This window comes from Branchiostoma floridae, chromosome 19, assembly GCF_000003815.2.
Source record: "Branchiostoma floridae strain S238N-H82 chromosome 19, Bfl_VNyyK, whole genome shotgun sequence".
Taxonomy (NCBI): Eukaryota; Metazoa; Chordata; class Leptocardii; order Amphioxiformes; family Branchiostomatidae; genus Branchiostoma; species Branchiostoma floridae.
This window is the reverse complement of record NC_049997.1, coordinates 10,635,713-10,655,461: the sequence shown is the minus strand read 5'-3', so window position 1 is coordinate 10,655,461 and position 19,749 is coordinate 10,635,713. Positions and strand designations below refer to the sequence as shown.

The window sequence follows — 19,749 nt, the reverse complement described above, 5'->3', positions numbered from 1 at the left end:
GTATACGATAAAAGGCGTCCAAAATATACACCAAGTAAGAAAATTCGTTCTTTATCTCTGAAATTCGTTGAGCATCTTCCGAACGCAGCAATGCCGCAAGCGTGCCGCACGTCAAGTGAGAGGGGGCCTTAAGCGCTGGAAATACCAAATCGTAAAAGACACTGGATTTAGTCTACAGGCTGCAGAAGCTACGGCACAGGACCGTGCTTTGTGGTGGAGAAAGAGCAAGGAGACAGACACTGGCCTAGGCAGTTAAATGTATGTAGGGAAGGTAAATGACTTCTATAAAATGTTCCTAGAATAGATGACATGATCAAAACCGGAAGATAGTAGACATGTTTATGGCAGTGAAAGTTAACTGCTGACCTAAAGTGGACTGAGTGTATCGCGATATTGGCTTTAAATATGTTTGTCATGATGCTTCAGTTACGCTACGTAATGTATAGTCTGACTGTCTGTAACTCGACAATGTTTCATATTTAGAAATCAGACATAGGAAGGAAACATGGCTCTTTACCATATGAGCTCGAATGAAGCATGGTATTGGCATTAAATCTAGTTATCTGTTTCTCAGAATGCCGCAGTTACGATATGTAATGTATACTCTAACTGACTGTAATTCAACAATGTTAAACGGCCTGGCACACCAAACAATCATCGCACAGTTCGAAAACATTCTTCTTGGACAGAAAGACTGTGAATAGTATCTACCAAACCCATGGGTTACTGTAAAATAGTAGAAACTAGTGTTCAGATAGACGGAATAATATTCCAGAGGAGTTCAAGCCAGCCAAGGCGGGCAAAGTTTGCTCCGAGGTTGCAAAATAAACTTATATGGTCCGGTCCTCTTTTATATCATTCTGTCTATTTGAACACTTTCTTCTACTTTCCAAACAATCTACAGTAGACACTAGATTGTATAATGACTGTTGGCCAACAGTGGATTGTATGCGTTGCAAAATGCATGGTTCATTATAATTGTATAGTCTTGGTGGGTTACATGTTTTGAATGGAACTAGAGAGGAATGTTATATACAGGCTATGCTGTTATTTGAGATTGATAGATATTGGCAAGTGTAGAAGTGCATGTAGAGGCTACCATACATTCTACATGTTACAACAGTAACGCAATAATGTTCTCTCTTTCTACATATATATAACAGTTAAAGAATAGAAACATACCTTTTTAGTTTCGCGTCAAACTTTATGATCTTGAACGCCTAAACACAGTCCGACTCCTTGACACCACCGCAAAAAAAATTATAGTTAAACAATGCTCCGCCGTTTTATAGAAGCCCACAGAGAACCTGTATCAAAAACACTTTGTCCGTCGACGTTTACACAGCCCAGTTATCTGGTACCAAGCCGTTATCCTTGAAATCATTCCTTACTCTGACCTTACCACGTACTTCTCAAGCTATTTTTATGTTTTGAAACCAACTGCCAACATAACGGCCCCTCTTATTTCAAAACACTGTTGAACTTAAACTGAAATATAATACGCTTTTCTAGGATCATTGATATCTTCCTGGTATCCGTTTCAATTAATTTGTCTGAATAGTATTTTTGTACGTGTTCTAGATTCTTACTGAAACACTATCATAGTGATCCCGAGTAATTTTTAACGCCAATAGCCCCCCCCCCTTTCCAGAGGAGATGGTATAGCCCGCACAAGTGTGCCGCGTCACGAACTCGGAGGTCAATAACCTCGACTTTGACGGTTGCTCCGATGCCCAGACTGAACTTGTAATTCAATCCTAGATCCCGTCAGACCATAAATATAACGCTATAACATCATTGCCCATTGCACTGTAAGTATATCAGCAAAGGCAATGGTGCAAAAAAGTTACATCATTTACTCGCATTTATCCAAATAATAAGGTGTTCATTTTCATGCAATAAGATTTCAATATTACATACCTATTATTCATAGTTGCCAAATTGCACGCAGATTTCTCATTCGAAAATTGATTATTAGCATTTAATACTGTCAATTATCAACTGAGCTTTCTACATAGTTAGAGTCATGAAGATCCATTATTCAGTTCTTTAATTGTTCTCCTTCAAATCGTAACCAACATCTTCACCTGCAATTCCAAGATAGGAATGTACTGTTACAATAGATTAATAAATTCCAACAGAAGAAATGCCAAAATGCGGTAATTACTAACTTGAAAGTTCATTTGTGTTAGTAGAAGTCATTTTGGGTCAAAGGAAAACTGTAAATTCAAACACAAGAATAAGAGTTAACCAAAATGTGATCCATTCTTTGTTAAGAAATGGACAATATACCAATAACACAGGCAGTGGATTGACCATTCCTTGACAAAGATTGGAGTTGGACTGTTGAAAGTTCAGATTTGAAAATTACAGATCAACTTTGATCAGGAATAATCTAAATATAATAATAACTTTATTGCACAACCATTGTACGAGTACAAAGTATGGCATCTACATAACTACAGTGTTATAACTTAACTTAAGGCTTATCTAACTAATACAGGAGTTGTAGTGTGGGATAAGTTTTTTTTACAGTCATTGGAGGCTTTTAAAATCAGTTGAGGAATTTCTAATGTCTAAACCTTCTTTGATATATTTTCCTATATCTGCCGTGCAGGAATTGTCACATGTCATGATGTATTTGAATTTGCACTTCAGGTCCATTGAGATAAATCCTTGTGCATAAAATGACAGCCTTCTGTATAGAGAACTGCGTATATCGGAATATTTGGGACATACAACCATATATATATATATGAAACCATTGGTGAAATTCATGGCTACTTTTTATCTTCGGCATGTTTTAATCTCATATGTCTGTAATAAGATGACATGTGTCCCGTCTTCCACCCGCACAGTTCACATTGGTGGGACTTCAGGTCAGTATGCCGAACCATGTGTCTGTCTACGTCCACTTTTAACGCTCCCCGGTAGTCACATAGGGGGCAAGCGTACGGTCTCTCACCGCTGTGCCGCCTCGTAGTGTGGATGTCAAAGTGTTGTCGGTTGGCGGTTTTATAGCCGCATACCTCGCACAAGTACGGTGTGATACCCGTGTGCTTCACAGAATGGAAGTCCAGGTTCTGTTTGGTGCTTGCGGTAAAGTCGCACAGCTGACATTTGTAAGGTTTCTCACCGGTGTGTTTACGCAAGTGACGGATCAGGTTCGGTTTCTGTGCGGTTTTGTAGTCGCAGTCAGGGCACTTGTGCGGTTTCTCACCAGTGTGAGCGTGCCTCGTGTGAACGTTAAGGGACCGCTTGTATCTACTAGTGTAGTCGCACTGCGAACACTTGTAAGGCTTTACCCCCGTGTGGATCCGCATGTGGACGACCAGCGTTGACTTGTGCCCCGTACGGAACCCACACTCCCCGCACATGAACGGTAACTCGCCGGTATGCCTTACCATGTGAATGTCCACATCAGATTTAGCAGCCCCTGTATATTCACAGTGCGGGCACTTGTATGGTCTGTATCCAGAATGCGCTCGTCTGACGTGCATCTGGAGACCTGATGGCCAATTCGACTGGTAGCTGCAATGCTTGCAGCTGTAGCGAGGGGGCGCTGTTGATCCGTTGTGTTCGCTTGGCTCCTTCTCTTCGACGTTTGTGGTTGTTGAAGGTGTGAGAGACATTTCATCGGACGTTTCTGCCATCTGGAGAAAGTGAAACATGGTTTAGAAAAGGGGGGACTTCAGTTAGACGAAATACAAAATAGCACAACAGTCGTGTCAATCTTATTAGAATCTACTTGGATGCATGTACAAAATTATTGTATTTCCTATGAAAAAAAAGCACATTAAGGGCAATATACTTTTATCACATTATCCATATGGTCCCCAAATATGCCAAGAGCAAGATCGGTAGAATAGCAGGGTTCAAGGACCTCTGAGTTCTGTATCAAACACCCTGCTGTGTCACACGATCCCTCATACTCATAAATCAACAATAAATTTCATCGCTACCAGGACCACATTAGACCCCAATTAGTTTGCACGATATATCTGTATTCCTTTATGGCTATAAATAATGTATAGTAATTAGATTATTCTGTTTGTTACGTGCTCGGCAACATGCAAATCATGCAAACGCAGGGCAAAGTAAATCATGTACATATTATAGAACAAAGATCTTAAAGCTTTGCACACAACAACACTGGCGACCATATATTTTACTCAAGAAGGTTTGTCTTTACTTAGGCTTAATCTTGTTGTTTCCTTTGAAGTATACGTTAACCAGTTGAGTTAATTATGTGTATTCAATGAGAAGTATACATGTAAATATATGTATTTGTTGGCACCCAATATCAGCTAAGCTGACTGCGTTTACCATGTATTGCATTGTCTGCAATATCAATAAATCAAATCAAATCAAACCAGGTTTTTGTACCTAGCTGACTTTTTTGTGACATTTTTTTGACCTTCTTCGAGGCTACAATTATCGCCTGTGCAAGGTGAAATTCGGTGACAAAAACTTCGGCTTATGTAAAACAAAATGATTGTGTACAAATAATAGAGCTATCCAGTGACATACAAACTTTATAAAACTATTCTTAGATATACATAAAATGTTCGTACACATACATGACCTGTTTCTGTTGCTGAACATCATAATTATAAACATGGAACGTTCAATACATAAATAACCTGTCCTTGGTGCTCAACACGACCCTCGTAAGATGCATCAAACAGGCATAAAACATTTAGCCAAGTAAATCAGGCCAATGTCCCCAAAGGTCCTAAAAATATTTGGACAAACACAATAACACAAAGTGAAATCGAACAGCTGCTGTTATTCGATTAATCTGCATTGCCCAAATATGGCATATTCATCATACGTCATTCATACACGCGCCATGCCACCTGGCTTTGTTCCAGGCATATTTTTTATGGGTATTATGAGATAATTTAAACATTATGTACAGATGAATTGATGAAAAAGCAAAGACAAAGCTATATATCCAGATAGAACCAATAACAGTAACGTTTTATACACACCTTCATAAAAAGTACATAACACTAGTTCACCTTAATTCTTGGGATAACCTATATCCGTTGTTTTTAAAAACAGGGTATCTAGGGATATCCAGTCAGTGGTTTGAAATTGCAATATTTTCAATATATAACAATACCGAAATATTTTGATGTTTGAAACCACCGTCCGTTCACATAGTGTCGCTAAATAGTCCGTTTTAAGTACAACGGATATAGGTTACCCCACGGATAAAGGTGAACTAGCATTACATTCATTTATACGTACAAACATATATTCATATCATATTCAAGGATCTTTCATCAACCTCCTTACATACATAAATGTGTTGACGTACGGCAAACAAATATCACATTACGGTTTATTCATCATGTCTCCCAAATTCACTGACCTGTACTGTTTTCTGTCTAGCTATAATTATACGAAAGCGTACATACAAGACCACCGCACATATTATAATGTATTCAGTATATCATACATACACACTATAAATCAATTTGTCTGCAAAAATTGCGAATTTCAGTAATCCAGTCTACCGTGGATTAGCAGGGCTTTCTTCGGGGCAGAAGAAGCTATCGACCGTCGGCCGAAGTTACCTTTAACACCCGGCAGTCGTTTTCGCGGTCGGAATTAATTGGCTAAGAGTACCGGCCACCGAAAGGTTACCCCGGCGGTAGGGAGTCCTGTCTGCCCCGAAGATATCCCGGCAGAGCGACGGGACGATAAACTGGATTCAATGTTACGATTTACGATAGCTACTCGACATTTTTCAACGTTTTCACAAAGATAACTGGTAAATAAACAGTTCTTTACCAAACAATCGTACCTTGCTCGTCAGCTGACTGGTGTGATCTTGTCATTTGTACGGGAAGATGGTATAGACTCGCCAAACCGGCAATACACAAACTGACAAAGCGCTCGCGACATAAATTTGTAAGGGTCAAGGGTTAAAGTTCATAGAATACATAAATTTTAATATGTCGTCGCAATACATCCGAGGGGTGATCAATACTGAATATTGTCGGCCTAAACAGAAAAAAAGGGTTCGCAGCTCAACTGTTGGGGCATGATAGTATATAGTATAGCCTTTAATCGATATATATCTGCCAAATTTCAATTATTTTCCAGTTGATGATGTGCTGTTAAAATCAGTAAGGTAAAAGGGGAGAAAAACAAGGGTGAACTGTGATCAGAGTTGTGTGGGTCGTGTTTCGCATGCCATGAAATCTACAAAGACTTTTCAAAAATGTTTAATGAAGATTCCCTTCGTACATCAACTCGTAATAACTGGATATCAGTCTATCTGACTTTCAGAAGAGCAATTTGTTCCACACATTTCAGGGCGTAGCGTGAGAAAGAAATGTAAGGATGGTGTTCAGCACCAAGGACAGACATGTTTGCATTTTGTGGTTGATGCTCAACACCTTTATATCCCCTTTACATTTGTCTTGCGTAACGTTATTTGGTGTCTTTCAAGTAATGGTCATGTTGATCTGTATTTTGATAGACATTGATAAGACATCGATAACAGGATTTATACTGTATATAGTGAATTGTGTGCCTTGTTCCTGAGTGAGGCCACAAACCGTCTGATATCCCCCGCTATACTACTAGCATCCATTCTTGGCATTGAAGTGCCGTACAAAGTACAAAACATTATACATACAATCTTTCAATTGCAAAGTGGTCACCAGAATAAGTAAATTTTATATTCTAACTGAGAGCATTAAAGGAGAAAACAGACCCTCGTGCTAGGGGTAGTTTACTGTCAGCGGACATCTTTCGACACTTTCGAGAAATTTGGTTCTGACGTCATTGATGACCTTTAACCCCCACCTGTCACCAGGAGCCTTCATACAATTTCACAGTCTTTGTTCAATTTCACGGATTAATATCTAGCTGAGATTTGTTAACGGTGGACCATTTTTTTTTATTCATTGCCATGGACAAGCGAAAGGTACGTGCATGGATCGGGTGCGTTTGAATGTTGTTTGGGTGCGGAGATAGTATAGATCGACAGTGGGGAGGGGTGCGGATGGTGTTCAGTACCAAGGACGGGGCCTGCAAGCATCAAATATAAAAAGAAGCAACTGTTAAACGGGCCAACAAATGAAGCAAATAAAAGACATGTATAGATGCATTAGCTTTTCTGCTAATGTCCTGCTTTAGAAAATCATTCACTGTTACAGTATCTTTCGCTATGTCATAAATCTTGTCTGCGTGCTTGATTTGTAGTACTTTCCTTGGCAAGATATTGATATAGAAATACGATCTCTTTTTTATTGCAAACTGTTATGCACGCAATACGATCTTCCAAAGCATGCAGGAGACAAAAATGTAAATGCAGATATCTTCATAGTGTCGTATTTATGTGTATCGTTTACGTCACCAGTGATTCTACTTTACCGTAAGTTGGAAAAGGGAATAACATGACCTCTCTACCGCGGACAGGTCGTTCTTGTGTCCGAAGGGTCCGTATACGACCCTTTTCAACACACACGTTTTCTGTTCGTTCTAGGGTCGTGTATAAGTAGCTATCAAAAATTTCCAGGTTAGCGATCGTACGACGATCGCACGACGTATGTGACCGCGCCCTAAAATAATGATTATTCTACTTTACTGGCAGGTGAAAAAGGAGAAAGATGACCGCTCTACGGAAGACGACAGATCGTTCTCGTGTTCCAAAGTGTCCGCATGAGATAAATCATACAAAGACTGCTTCAGTCTGTACCTGTCGTGAGAGTATCAATGTTTTACCCTTAGGTGAAAAAGGAGAAAGACGACAGCTCTACGGAGGACAGACCGTTCTCGTGTCCGAAGTGTCCGTACCGCTCGGACCGCCAGCACAACCTGCGGCAGCACCTGCTGACCCACACCGGGGAGAGGCCGTACCCGTGCCCGCACTGCGACTACGCCGCGGGACGCAAACCGCACCTGGTCCGGCACCTGGTCAGGCACACAGGTGTGAAACCTGTCATCAAACAACGCCGCCGCAGGAAGGCTGTTCAGGTGAGAGACAAGGTGTACAGAATATTTTTGTTTGTTTTGGTGTATGGCTTCCTTTTATATGTCAGGTTACCCACTAGTCACTACCTATCTTTAAAAGACCATTTGTTACTTATGTTGCAATCTTTTTAATAATGCAATTTCTACTTTAATTGTAACAATGAAATGTCTATATTTGCATAGAGTAATGTCTGTTTTTGAACAGTGGCTAAATGTTTTATGCCTATGATGCATGTCATGAGGGTCGTGTTCAGCAACAGAGACAGGTCATGTATGTAAGTAAAGATGGTGTTCAGCACCATGGACAGGTCATATACGTGTATGCAAGGATGAGTTTTAGCACCAAGGAGGGGTTATGTATGTAAGAATGATGTTCAGCACCAGGGACAGACCTGTTTGCCTTTTTTTGTGGATGATGCTCAGCACCAAGGACAGATCATTTCTGTGTAGACATCTAGTGTTATGCAGGAATGTTACACAATTCAGCCTAAATGGACCGTCCATAAAATGAAGAGCTAATATGATAAAACAGACATAATGCATGTGTGTATCCATCTTGGCAGGTCCAGAAGCCCGTGAAACAGTGCCCTTTCTGCGACTACACCTCCAAGCGTATGTACGACATCAACGTGCACGTGCGCACTCACACCGGTGAGAGACCCTACAAATGTCCCGTATGTGACTGGTCCTTCGCGCACAGCTCCACCCTCGGCACCCACATGGACATCCACCGCGGAAACAAACGCTTCCAGTGCCCCCACTGTGACTACGCTTCCGTACGGAAGGAGTGTCTACGCCTACATTTGTCTAAACACACCGGTTTCTTTCCTTACCTGTGTGGGGAATGCGGGTACAAGACTGCCCAAAAGAGTCGCATGCTTAAGCACATGAGAACCCACACGGGGGAGAAACCTTACGGCTGCCCGCAGTGCGACTTTACCACCGCCCACAAGAGGTGCGTGGACCGCCACATGTCTATACACACAGGGGAGAAACCCTTGATGTGTGAGGAGTGCGGGTACCGGACTGCAGATAGAGGGAATCTTGTCAAACACATGAGAAAACACACAGGAGTGAAACCGTACCGCTGCAGTATGTGCGACTACTCTATCTCGGACAGAAGGTTGTTGAACAAGCACATGAAAATGCACGAGGAGGAAAAACATGTGAAAACAGAAACCACTGTGTCCACCGTGAAAGTGAAAAAGGAGCAAACGTAAACTAAGCAGTTTCAAACCACAAAGAAGCCCCTAGATAAGACGAAGACAATATCCTAAGAAGATAGCGTAACTGTTGTCGTACTACGGCATCTATCTTTTCAAAGTACTGCATTTTTTCTTTTAGAATCTATTGGCCTAGGGTATTGATGTTTAGAACTTTTGCCAACAAAAGTTTGCTGGAGACAGTTGCTAAAGAAACACAGGAAAAGGCATGGGACGGATGATACAAAGACTGTTACTGCATCGGTCGTGAGAGTTAAAAGTATTAAGGAGTTCTAATACACGAAAATGTTACAGCTCACGGTGCGGTCACATTTGTTGTAGTAGTTTCATGCAGTACTTCATATATCCTCTAGAAAAAAAGGACTAATCTCTTGAGAGGCCAGTGGCTTGGAATGTCACACAAATTTGAAGTTTTATGGCCTGTGCCCCAAAATGTGTTCCATTCCAGACACACCCGTGTAGGTAGAATTCTATAATCTAGATAGAATCAGTACAACCGATTGACACTTTCGAAGTTCTCACACAGTACAACAGCTACTAGACGAATTGTACAGACGTAGTTTGCTCTACCTATAATCGTAATACCTATAAAAGCAACTAACCATGGCCTATATTGTGAGTATAAAGTAAATTTATTAATGATATCATGATGTACCTTACATCATATACAGTCTATGTAATTAATCCTACATAAATTAACAATGTTGAGATAAAAGTCTTCCAGATGTTTTAATATAAAATATTGTAAGAACATGTTACGTTTGTAATTATTTGGTATGACATTGAATAAAAATATATATGGTCATGTATATAGCAGAGCAGCTAGCATTTTTGTTAGGTAGCAACATATGTTATTGTTTAATAACATGATAGAACATATAACAACATTATGTCTTCTCAGGTTTTAGAATATCTCATTAAAATGTATTAAATAGCTACAATCCATGTTAGTTGGCCAAATCCTTTAGATCATATATAAATAAACATTAACAAAGATTTTCTATAATTGATAAGTGTAATAACGTACGCGTATTTAGCCTTGTTGATAAGTTATTTAGAAACTGTCATAAAATGTGTGATTAACTTGCACGATTAAAACTTGTATTTTGTAACATACAAGTGCAACTGCCAAAACTGACTAATTAGAAACCATTACAAGTAAAGTCTTGGCACAGTTTTAAAAAGACGACCACCACATTTTAACGTAAATAGCAAGTGCGGTCTTAGTTATCTGTATTCGTAGGTACTTTATAACACGTGTACATAATCATATAATAACACTGTCTACAACACTATATGTTAGTCTATCAATAGAATCCATGTATAAAATGTAATAGATGTTGCAATTCAATCAAAACACTGACTTTTATACTAGTTAGATAATCAACCCCCTTTGACGGTAAGATGGCACATGGTCACAATATAGGCACACGCCCCTCTTTTCCTTTTTAGGAAAAAGAACCGACAATTATACATGTTGAAATACTCGTATACATGTTTGTTACTTAATTGGTATACACTTGTTCGGATGTAGGTATAGATGTACTATGTATAAGACCGGATATACGAGAATTATTTTCCACAGACAGTATGAACTGGAGAGGGGAAGAGGGGGGGGGGGGGATACAAGCTTAGCCACGTTTGGGATTGTGTTCTCGCCGCAAAAGCGCCACCTACATCGGCTACATATAGCGGCGAGAAGCAGAACTCCAGTTAGAAGCTCTGAGAAAAGTGTCTGAGAGACATCGAAACGTAAGCAAAGTTAAGTATATACTGGTTGTGGAAAGGAATTCTCCTATATTCTACCAACCTGATGAAACTATTTTCGAATGTATAACTATAAGACCTTATGAAAGTCGCTGTACTTTTGTTTTGTCAATAAAGATTGCTGTCGTTGTTGTTGTTGTTGTATTTCAGGTTATTCCTTATTAGCTGCCGTAATGAAGGCGGGCAATGTGATTAACCAGAGCCTGTTTTGAGCCAATGGCATACTCACAAAGATCACACTTGTAACGCCTATTCAGGCTAGGTCTCTTACTGTGCGTTTTGACATGAAGACTTAAAGAAGACGCGTAAGCCGTCTTAAACTCGCACATCTTACAGACATACGTCTCGTCCTGACAGTGTTTCGCCTTGTAGTGCTTGTCTAAGTGTTGTTGTTTTGTAGCGACGAAATCGCACTCCTGGCAATGGTACAGCACCGAAGCATGGGTCTTCATGTGGGCAGACAGTTGGTAGTCATACCTGGCTTTAAAGTCACACTTGTCACAGGTAAAAGACAGGCCCTGTGTATGTTTCGCCATGTGGACATTCAGATGCCCCTTCTTCATCGCCCGGTAGTCACATTCAGTACACTTGTAAGGTCTCTCGCCAGTGTGGGTCCTCATGTGGGTGACCAGATGGGACTTGTGGACCGTCCTGTACCCGCATTCGCCGCACATGAACGGCAGATCCCCCATGTGGACCCTTTCTATATGCTGTTTTCGCGCAAAGTTCGTTTTCCAGCTGCCGCTGCAGTGCGGACACGTGTACGGTCTCTCGTCGGTGTGAGTCTGCTTGTGTTTCAGTAACGACGCTTTGTGCGCACTGCGAAAACTGCACTGTTCACAATGGTACGACTTGATAGATTCATCGGTTAAGACATGTTTGGACACGATGTGCTTTTTCAAGACATCTTTCCTAGTCGCTACATAATCACACTGTTCACATGGGTGTTTTCTCAATCCTCCGCCGCGTTTGATTCCCATGTGCTTTTCTCGGCGGTGCCTGGTCAAGTTGTTTATATGAGTGGCTACGTACTCACAATCCGGACAGCGGCGTTCTTGAATCATCTCTTCGCTCGTCTTTCCATGCTTCTCTCCGCCACGTTCGATACTCAGGTGCATTTCTCGGCGGTGCCTGATCAAATTGTTCCTTTCAGTGGCTACATAATCACAGTCAGGACAGCGGTATTCTTTCGTCTCTTCCCTCTTCTTCTTCTTTCTGTGCTTCCTTCCGTGACGCGCAAAAAGACCTGCATCTTCTGATGTATAAGGACACTTGGCACAGCGGTGTAATGGGTCTTCCGTATGCCCATCCACAGTTTCATTCGTTTGGGTATCCGATTCATGCTTAATCTCTTGTTGGCCCAACAGACCAGCATCTTCTGTTGTACAAGGACATTGGGAACAACGATAAACGTTTGCGTCTTCCACATGCCCATCCGCTGTTCCATTGGCTGCCGATTGGGTCTCCGATTCATGCTTCCTTTCGTGGTGGTCCAACAGACCGGCATCTTCTGTTTTATTAGGACACTGGGAACAGTTATACACGTTTACGTCTTCCGCACGCCCATCCGCTGTACCATTGGCTGTCGTTTTGGTCTCTAGGACCACTTCCGATTCATGCCTTATTTTGTGTTGACCAATCAAACCAGCATCTTCTGTTGAATATGGACATTTGGAACGGCGATACACTTTTACGTCTTCCGCATGCCCATCCGCTGTTCCATTGACTACTGTGTGGGTATCTAGGACCACTTCCGATTCATGCCTTATTTTGTGTTGACCAATCAAACCAGCATCTTCTGTTGAATATGGACATTTGGAACGGCGATACACTTTTACGTCTTCCACATGCCCATCAGCTGTTCCATTGACTACTGTGTGGGTCTCTAGCACCATTTCCGATCCATGCTTCATTTCGTGTTGGCCCAACAAACCCGCATGTTCTGCTGTATAAGGACATTGGGAACAACAATACATGCTCACATGTGTGTGTTCCACGCGCACATCCGTTGTTATACTGGCTGCCGTGTACGTCTTCAGGGCCAATTTGGACGAATCTTGACTTGCGAGGTCCGGTGAAGAAGGTAGTGAAGACGTATGGTCAGTCTTCCCCTGTTCTGTGCTCTCGTAACCGTCACTCTGAACACCCTTTCTTCCCGATACGTCCATTCCTGTCAAAAGAAATATCAAGGTTATGGAAACGATATTGATATTTCGTCCCTTACGAGATCCAGAACTAGTATTGTACGTTCCTAGGTACGGAAAAAGAGTACTATACTCTCCAATTAAAGGTTTGTCTCCGGCTGTAAACCAATCAACGTGTGTTTAGGCGATTTTGTCGGGCTTACTATATTGTCCGCCCAAAACACCTAAAACACGTTAAAACCGGCCGGAGCCAAATATCTGCTCGGAGAGTAGAAACAGAGCTCGAAATTCATTTTTGGGATTAGGTGCACTTGTGCCCCAGTTTGAAATTTTGGGTGCACCACAATAACCTAATAATAAAACTTAGTTACAAGCTATCAAATTCTTAAACAAGTACTATGACAAACATTTTTATTATCTTTCTAACACTAAAGGTGTAAAGAATATGATGTATACTAGTATGCTTTGATATCTTTACATACATAGACCTAAGAAAATATTTGGGTGCACACCTGTGCACCCACAGAAAATAATTGGGTGCACAGCTTCAATTTTGGGTGCACCTGGGTGCACATGCACCCAGTATTTCGAGCCCTGAGAAAGAAAAGACAAAGGAGTCTTGCTACCTACAGAAAACAGCTGCATTCTCTCTCATTATAACCTTGGATTTCGCCAACATGTGTTTCTCAGAAAAAGTGTACTGTTACCCAGCAAGTATCATAAGTCCCTACAGGGGAGTTACTGGACGGTCCCCTGACCACATCCAAATATGGTGATGGTCAGTGAAATAGCTGGCGAGTCAGGCATTAGTTAGAAGGAAATTAACTACTGAAGTGCAAATGAGTTGCCTGTTCACTTTTATACAAATACCTTGAAGTTCACAGTTGTTTTACACAGTTTTCGTTGTTATCAGTTTCATTTCTTGGACAAATATGCTCCTTCTTGATTTAATATATGCTAAGGCCACAGCAAGTAGATTTTATGGATGACATCCTATGCAGACTGCAAAAATAGTGCGATAGGGCGAAAAAACAAACAAGAAAGGTGAAAATAAACAAGATGGCTACATGTTCAAAAATAGGCACCATAAACTTGCGATGACTGTTGTAAAAAGAATTAAGGGACAAGACATGGTATCAGAGCCAACAAGGCATTCATTCCTACATATTTAAGACATGCACTTGTGTGGTAAAAGTGACACTAGTGTGGTAGACTGGCATCACCAACAAAGTTGGTAAACACAGTCATAGCTTCCATATTGGTGTCACTTTTACAACTATCCAATAAGTTTCATTTCTACAACTACATTCCTGGGTACCTCGCAAGTGTCACTTCTACAAGTACGATTATTTGGCTACAACACAATATATTTGCTCATTTTCGTACTTTATCGTCATGTTGACCATCCCTGCCAAGGAAGAAAAAATCTTTTTTTTTTTCCCCGAAATCAGGCGAAAATTCATGCGCGCGCTGATGTCATCCATAAAATTTACTTGCTGTGGCCTAAAGATCATTTTGATCACGTCCAGGAAGTGACCCGGGTCACAGTCACCCCTCTGAACATTTTCGGACGAGCCCCTCAAGGAAATTTACTAGTAGCTGTGACTCACTACCCTGGGTATACGTCACTAACCCAATGCTTTATGCATCCTCTCGTTTTCCTGGTAGTATGACTAATTAATTTACAAGCAGATGCGAGGACGAAAGAGCACTACGTTTAATATAAGAGCGTGGATAAGTTGACACCTCTCAATATTGTGACAAATTCTATCAATAAGACAATAATACATGAAATGCGATTGACTGTTTGGTTACTGAGTTCAAGGAGAGTTTAGATTATATGGATCCTTAAATTATTTGATATAACGCTATCTATGATTCAATGAATCTCCGATCATTACGGCAATGTCTGACTTTACAATTGGCGCCGAATTCAGAAACCAGCAGATGGAATATTGTCTGTGCTTCTGGTGTCTTTGAAATCGAGCGACAAATACCCAAGCAACATCAAACGTAAGACTAAGAGTTGAGAGTTCGCTATTTAATGATGATCGGTCCTCCTGAAAGGTCACACGATATTCAAACACATGTGTACGTTAAAATCTTCTTAAGTAGCACAGTTGAAATTAGAACAAGAACACTCAAAGAAGCACTGGTCTTACAAACGTCAGTAAAGATTTCCTTACCTTAGCCTCAATAAGGCACCGTTACTGTTGTTTTTCCAATGGAAAATGGGACGAGGAATTTCTAGCCGTCTGCCCTCGCATCGCATCTCCCAGCGGGTTCTCTAAATTCCATAGATGTCAAAGGTGAAAGGTCACAATACCTGATATCTTCATAGTGTCGATGTGCGGCTATAGAGTTGAGTAGTGTAGTTTCATTCATTTGGGCGTTTATCTAACGGGTCCGATTTCAATGTTTGGTTTTGGTATTTAGGCTCAGAAAAGGCGACTTAGAAATAGTCTACCCTGCGTAATTTTAACCGAACAAATGTTATCCGCCTGATTTAGTTGCCGTATTCTTTGGGGTTACCCGGCAACCCTGTCGAGTAAACAACTATTAGGCCCAGAAAAAAAGGGGGATGAACCGTTAATGATATAAACTATTCAGGAATACTTCTAAGAGGACCTATAAAATTTGGAACCTTAATACATGCACAACAGCTTGACTATTATTAATGCACACATGAATACCAAACAAATTGTCAAAGATGGCTTATATTTATTTAATATCACCAACTGAAGGGAGTTTATAATTTCAGTACTAGTTTAGAAAAAAGTCCGACAAAATACATAAATTACATCATGATTGTCATACGAAAAGAAAAAGAAAACAGGGCACAATATCTTGACAACACAACATCGTCATAATGCAAAAATAACGCAGTCTAATATCATACAATACAAAACGTACTAAAGCAACTGGATGGATTAATTTGAACAAGAAAGCTTTTAAAAAAAGCTGGCCGGGGCGCATTTGGAAGGACTACCTCAAAATTTCATGTTGTGTTCCAGTAAAATGTGCATCATTATTAAACTAGAAGTTTATATCTAAAATCTATGGGAAGTTGGCTGGAAACCTTTGTTCGCTTTATATGATGCTCTTTGCTGTGCTGCTTTTTGCTCACAGGTCTCATTTGCTTTCTTTGCTTTGTATGATGTTCTTTGTTCTGCAAGACTCTCTGTCTTCTGTTGATAGGTTTGTTTTTCTTGTTTGTCCTTGCATATTGCGCTTTGGATTGCAAGACCTTGCACTTTTTTATCATTTAAATTTGATGCTGCATTTGGTGACATTACTAATTGATTCAAGAGGCCTTCATTCCTGTTCTCTGGCATAGCACTTGGATGTTTGCTTGTGGTGCATGGCACAATGTTTTTCCCAGTACTTTGGTTACAATGTGGTGCAAATGGAAATGCTGTGTTTGGTTGTTGTAGGTTCTCTTTCGTAGATACAAACTCTGGTTTAACCAAGGTGTATGTGTGTTGTTGTTGAACTTGAAAGCAGTTTTCTGACTCAATCATAGAAGAAACATTGCTAGTCAGATTGATAATGTGTATACCAGTAGGTTCAACTGATAAGAAAACATTTTCTGCTTGTACTGGGACAACCTCAAAATTGCATGTTGTGTTCCAGTTAAGTTGTTGCAAGAATGAAACTAGATTGCTGTTTGAACTGTGCATGCTTAAAGTAGAAGTGCCATGGCTATCTGGCAATGCTGTTATGGGACTTCTGGCATGTGAGTCATAAACAAAATACTTGTTATCAGCGTGCAACAATGCTACTGTTGAACCAGTTATTCCATGTGCTGTTATGAAAAGACAAGTGTTGGATTCAGCAAATGCTGCTTCTAGGGCTTTCTTTAAGGTGTAATAAGGATAGACTGCTTCTGTGGCAAATATGTCTCCAGTGTAAGACTCTTTTATTGATACACGTACAGTATTGTTGTAAAGTTGCAAATAGTCTGGAATATCATCAACGGAGAGGAACTCCACACCAGATCTTAGTGATGGTTTTATGTAGGTGTATAGTGCATCTCCTTGAAAAAGTACACCATCAAGGTCTGTACTTGTCCAGGTAATTGCTTGTCTGCAAGTACTGTGGTTAACAACTGCCATTAAAGCATTTGCAGTGCATTGTTTGCCTCTATTATCTCCACTGAAAATGATGTCACCTTGGTGGTATTTTCCCGATAAAATAGATTCACACATTGTTCACAATATATGTGTTCTTTGCTTGACTTTATTTGCACAATGCACAGTGCTCAGTGGCACGATTGAGTCTGGTGTGTGCAAAATGCACAGTGCTCAATGGCACGATTGGTCTGGTGTGTGCAAAATGCACAGTGCTCAATGGCACAATTGGTCTGGTGTGTGCAAAATGCACAGTGCTCAATGGCACGATAGGTCTGGTGTGTGCAAAATGCACAGTGCTCAATGGCACGATAGGTCTGGTGTGTGCAAAATGCACAGTGCTCAGTGGCACAATTGGTCTGGTGTGTGCAAAATGCAGTGCTCAGTGGCACGATTGAGTCTGGTATGTGCAAAATGCACAGTGATCAATGATCTGTTAATAGGTCTCAAGGTCTAATTTGGTTGGATCAAGGACTCTCTTTCAAACCTCTTTGGTTGGATGCAAAATGTAATGCGTAGATTTCAGCAGAAGAAGTATAAATGTGTACTGTGTAAAATCTTATTGAGTACAGACTTTTGCTAGCTGTAAGTTTCTGTATATTACTGTGTCACTTGTATATATAGCAGAGAACAGTCTAAGGCGTCACTGAAACAGAAAGAAAATATTGTCTTGATCACATAACATCTTACTAGTACCAACAAAAAGCAAAAATCTACAAAAGTTCAGGTGTGACATCTTGCCAACTGCTTTGCTGATTGTTTAACAGTTAGCTACAATCCGTTGTTTTCTACTATTCTTTGGAAATGTATGTTTTAATGTATTAGAATCCGATCCATCTTTTCAACTTGTACGATATTTTTACAATCAAAAATGCCCTGCATAATGCCTCGCATCGGCTCAAGCACAGTGCACCATTAAACTATCTAAATTCTCGTCAATCCCCACACACTGGTTTTACTAAAAAAACTATATACCGTTCCTTGGAAATATGTTTCAATGTGTCCGAATTCATGATCACTATCTTTTCAAATTGTACGTTACTCTTACGATCGAAAATGTCCTGCAGGACCTCCTGCAGCTGCATATATAGACGCACGCCCCCCTCCCACCCGCACGTAAACTGTTCCAATCGTTGCACAATAAACTTGACTGTATACCCTCCACAAAATCTTTCGTCAAATGTCGTGCTCATTTTACTCACATGACACTACGCCTTAGAATGTAATGTTATATTTTAATACATCCGAATTCCAGAAAGATAACTTTACAAACTGTACCAATTTCTGTACGATAAAAATCTCACCTCCTCCGCACCGTCAACGCCCGTGAGGGTATTTACCGGAATAACCCGAAATGACCCGGAATAACCCGGAATAACCGTAATATTTCTTGTTCCCATGGCCATATATACATTATTTTATGCCAAAATATTGCATTCTGCGATCTTAACTTATCAAAGCACACTGTATTTCGGTAGCTTTCATCCTTTATTAAGGTTATTCCGGGTTATTCCGGGTTATTCCGGGTTATTCCGCTAAATACCCGGACCCGTCAACGCTATCGCAAAATGAACCGTGCGATTTAACGACAACTCCTCAAATGTTACATGACCAGTGTTTTACTGCAAATCAAGAAACATTTTCCTTTCCTAGACTTTGCTAATGAGCGCTGCAATGTTTTCTGTACGAGTAGAGGTCATGGATAAACAGTATTCTTACAACGTTTATTTGAAGGGCTAAGAAGGGCTGAGAATTGTCGTAAAAACGCACGGTACATTGCGTTTATTTGAAGGGCTGAGAAGGGCTGAGAATTGTCGTAAAAACGCACGGTACATTTTGCGACCATAGCAGACCCATCCAAGGACGAACCATTAAACCGGGGACAAAGCCGGGCGCCTTCGGCGCCCCGGCAAAAATCTTTTGACTTAGAGGTAAATATAACATATACAGTTGCTTGAGTACCTTTCTATCGTGTAAATTTTACCTCGATTTCTAGCCGTCATCAACATAATAGATACTATTGGAGAAAACTTCAACAAAAATACAAGAAGTCTGCAGCTACCGGTATGGATATCTATAGTGTAACGCTAGTTCGCCTTTATACGCATGGTAACCTATATCCATTGTATCTAAAAACGATATTGAGGGATATCAAGTCGAAAGACGGTGGTTTCAAATTGCATTTTATTTTAAATATTGCAGTTGGAAACCACTGTTCGTCAACTTGATATCCCTGAGCAAGCTGGATTTAAATACAACGGATATTGGTTTCCTTGCGAATAAAGGTGAACTAGCGTTAAACCAAAAAAACAAAACAAAAAAAAACTTAAATCTTTACAAGAAGTCCACAGTAAAACAAATCTATCAAATAAATAAATACGGCACCTGAACAAAAAGTCAAGGTTAATGGTTTATAACTTATGGAGGGACCTTGTTTCAATTGCCTGGACCAACTGAACTGAAATGAACTATAATTGTCATATCATACAT

The 19,749-nt window shown here is 40.4% G+C and overlaps 4 protein-coding genes across 4 annotated transcripts in view; 1 reads left to right on the top strand and 3 right to left on the bottom strand.

The window, feature by feature from the left end:
- LOC118406994 (sodium-coupled monocarboxylate transporter 1-like) overlaps nt 1-1,393 on the bottom strand; it is a 31,355-nt gene extending 29,962 nt beyond the window's left edge. Inside the window, exon 1 of the mRNA XM_035807400.1 lies at nt 1,183-1,393. The gene's annotated coding sequence lies outside the window, so the exon portion shown is untranslated. The remainder of the gene's footprint in view (nt 1-1,182) is intronic.
- Nucleotides 1,394-2,780: 1,387 nt separating this feature from the next.
- Nucleotides 2,781-3,653, bottom strand: LOC118406466 (zinc finger protein 525-like). Its single transcript, XM_035806519.1, has one exon. It carries the CDS (start codon nt 3,651-3,653, stop codon nt 2,781-2,783), a length of 873 nt encoding a protein of 290 aa, XP_035662412.1.
- A 3,278-nt stretch (nt 3,654-6,931) lies between these two features.
- LOC118406465 (gastrula zinc finger protein XlCGF8.2DB-like) lies at nt 6,932-9,215 on the top strand. The gene is made up of 3 exons (XM_035806518.1): nt 6,932-6,946; nt 7,753-7,998; nt 8,559-9,215. Exons 1-3 carry the CDS (start codon nt 6,932-6,934, stop codon nt 9,213-9,215), a joined length of 918 nt encoding a protein of 305 aa, XP_035662411.1.
- Nucleotides 9,216-11,139: 1,924 nt separating this feature from the next.
- Nucleotides 11,140-15,407, bottom strand: LOC118407221 (zinc finger protein 883-like). Its single transcript, XM_035807665.1, has 2 exons — nt 15,316-15,407; nt 11,140-13,155 (listed from the first exon to the last, which is right to left on the bottom strand). Exon 2 carries the CDS (start codon nt 13,151-13,153, stop codon nt 11,147-11,149), a length of 2,007 nt encoding a protein of 668 aa, XP_035663558.1. The 5' UTR covers nt 13,154-13,155; nt 15,316-15,407; the 3' UTR covers nt 11,140-11,146.
- Between the last annotated feature and the right edge of the window lie 4,342 nt (nt 15,408-19,749).

What these genes read in the sequence shown, in the direction of transcription:
- LOC118406466 (XM_035806519.1), bottom strand. Translation starts at nt 3,653, where the DNA reads ATGGCAGAAACGTCCGATGAAATGTCTCTCACACCTTCAACAACCACA.
- LOC118406465 (XM_035806518.1), top strand. An exon ending in GCCGCAGGAAGGCTGTTCAG is followed by an intron (nt 7,999 to 8,558) that starts GTGAGAGACAAG and finishes CCATCTTGGCAG; the next exon opens with GTCCAGAAGCCCGTGAAACA.
- LOC118407221 (XM_035807665.1), bottom strand. Translation starts at nt 13,153, where the DNA reads ATGGACGTATCGGGAAGAAAGGGTGTTCAGAGTGACGGTTACGAGAGC.